The sequence below is a fragment of the Myotis davidii genome, unplaced genomic scaffold (assembly GCF_000327345.1).
Source record: "Myotis davidii unplaced genomic scaffold, ASM32734v1 scaffold72, whole genome shotgun sequence".
Classification (NCBI taxonomy): Eukaryota; Metazoa; Chordata; class Mammalia; order Chiroptera; family Vespertilionidae; genus Myotis; species Myotis davidii.
The window spans coordinates 5,299,704-5,301,826 of NW_006284618.1; the positions used below are offsets into that span (position 1 = coordinate 5,299,704).

A 2,123-nucleotide genomic window follows, 5' to 3' on the forward strand; every position below is an offset into this window, starting at 1 on the left:
AAAAAAAAAGAAACGACAAGGCTGGTTCCCCTGAGGATGTTACTGACAGATCGAAGCGAGAGCATAGAAAAGTCTCCATTCCCATCACACACCTCAAAACAGTGACTTAAACACTAAACTATCGTAATGCATTTTTTACATTTTCTTCGGTTAGTATCAGTGAGGAATGGCACGCATCTGCAAAAAAGGAACCAATGAGGTGTGTGTTTTTGTTTTGTTTTGCATGAAAACAGTTTTTTCAATAAAACAATTTTAGAGATTTTTTAAAAAGGCATTTTTTTTTACCCCGGCTGGGTAGCTCACTTGGTTGGAGCATCATCCTATAATATGCCGGAGTTGCAGTTGCAGGGCCCGTACAAGAATCAGTACACTGAATAAAGGGGATTTTCCGTTTTAATTTCATCTTCATAAAGCTTTCATCAAATAATGAACCGCCTTACTACCCTCCTTACCTGGCCTTCCAGCCACGCAAGAAAACCCACCACAAGAAAACCCACCACACGAGGAACCCCCTTTCCTACCAGGGAACGCTCTGCCCACGGGCCCTGGGACGCCCGCCAGGTGCCCGGAACAGCACGCGAAGGGACGCCCACGGGATACGCACCTTCGTACGTTTCTAAGATGTGCACGGTGTCCCCGATCTGTAAGGAAAGCTCGTCCACTCCCCGCGCGTCGTAGTTGTAAAAGGCTGTGGAGGAGAAAGGGGGAGATGTCAGTGGGGGGTGGAAAGGCCGATGCTGCTTTTTTAAACATTAACACACGTTCCGCCTTTGCCTGGATCCTTCTCTCCGACACCCACAGGAGGGGCCTTTCCTTTCAAGAGACAAATATAAAGGCTCATCCTTTACGTAGGAGAAATGCATCTCTGCTCGGGGTACCAGACAACAATGAAGTGATTTTTTTATTGTGGTAAAATGTACATGATGTAGAAGTTGCCTTCTTAACCGTGTTTAAGTGTACAGTTTAGTGGGCCTTCGTTAACAGTCCAATGTTGTGCTACCATCCCCGCTATCCATTTCCAAAATTTCCTCATCGCAGCCAACAGAAACCCTGTGCCCAGTCAGCAGCTGCTCACCACCCTCCCTCCCCCGCCCCACCCCGATAACCTGGCAACGAGCTACCCCGCATGAATGGAATCATACAAGACTGCCCCCTTTGTGCCTCCCTCCTTGCGCTTAGCGTGCTTTCCAGGTTCCTACACGTTGTACCTTGTCTCAGGACATGATTCTTTTTATGGCTGAATAACATTTATAATGGGAAGAAAACTGGGGATCCTGTTAGCATTCTAATTATCACTTGGTGGACTATCTTACATTTCCATTAACACGTGTTTTCATCAGATGACTTCTTCCTAACTATGGACTGAAAACTCAGGAAACCAGCTTGGTGTTAAACACGTCATATAACCAAAGCTGACAGTAAGAGCCACGTTACACTCAAATACGCACACGGACGTCCAGCATTAAGAGAAGACCCTGAGCACTGGCCCTCCGACCCGTCTCTAAAACCCCAAGTCCTCACCCCGACATGAGGCAGTGCCTACTCCTGCAGGTGAGCACCCGAAATGCAGGCCACACGTGCACTCGCACACCAGGGGATAAAAGAGCTGTCACGGCGAACAAAAGACGTTAGAGAGTGTCCGAGACCCAGAAATCACTCACTTCGCCGGCTCTCGATTTAAAAACCACCGAGTCAGTGATGTCCCTCCTTCGCAACGGTTCCACCTAAAAAGACGTCGGGCTCCGTGTAAAACCCATCTCCACGTGCCCGATCAACTTCTCGTCCATCCATCCCGCACGCCCACCAGAGTAGGCTCCGTAAGTGGCACCTTTCCTGTGTCCATCCCTAAACTCTCCCCGTTCGTATCATGTGCGTGCCAACTCCCCCAGCAAGCATGGTGCGCCCCCAGCACCTGACCACCTTCCCTCGCTTCCCACCTGAGAGAAAGAAGCCAGGCCCCCCCACACCTGTGTGCACCAACGTACCCTCCCCTCACCGTCTGGGTTGCACCCCCTCCCCCTGGTGCCACCTCTTCCACAAAGCCAGGTCCAAGTATGTTTGCCCTTTTTTTTTTAATCCTCACCCAAGGATATTTTTCCCACTGATTTTTTTAGAGAGAGTGG

General features: G+C 49.5%; 1 protein-coding gene across 1 annotated transcript in view; it reads right to left on the bottom strand.

The window, feature by feature from the left end:
- Positions 1 to 752, bottom strand: part of DOCK1 (dedicator of cytokinesis 1) — a gene marked incomplete at its 5' end in the record, with an annotated part of 274,984 nt that extends 274,232 nt beyond the window's left edge. The window contains one exon of the mRNA XM_015572582.1: positions 605 to 752. Coding sequence (XP_015428068.1) covers positions 605 to 752 — 148 coding nt within the window. The remainder of the gene's footprint in view (positions 1 to 604) is intronic.
- Positions 753 to 2,123: the final 1,371 nt, after the last annotated feature.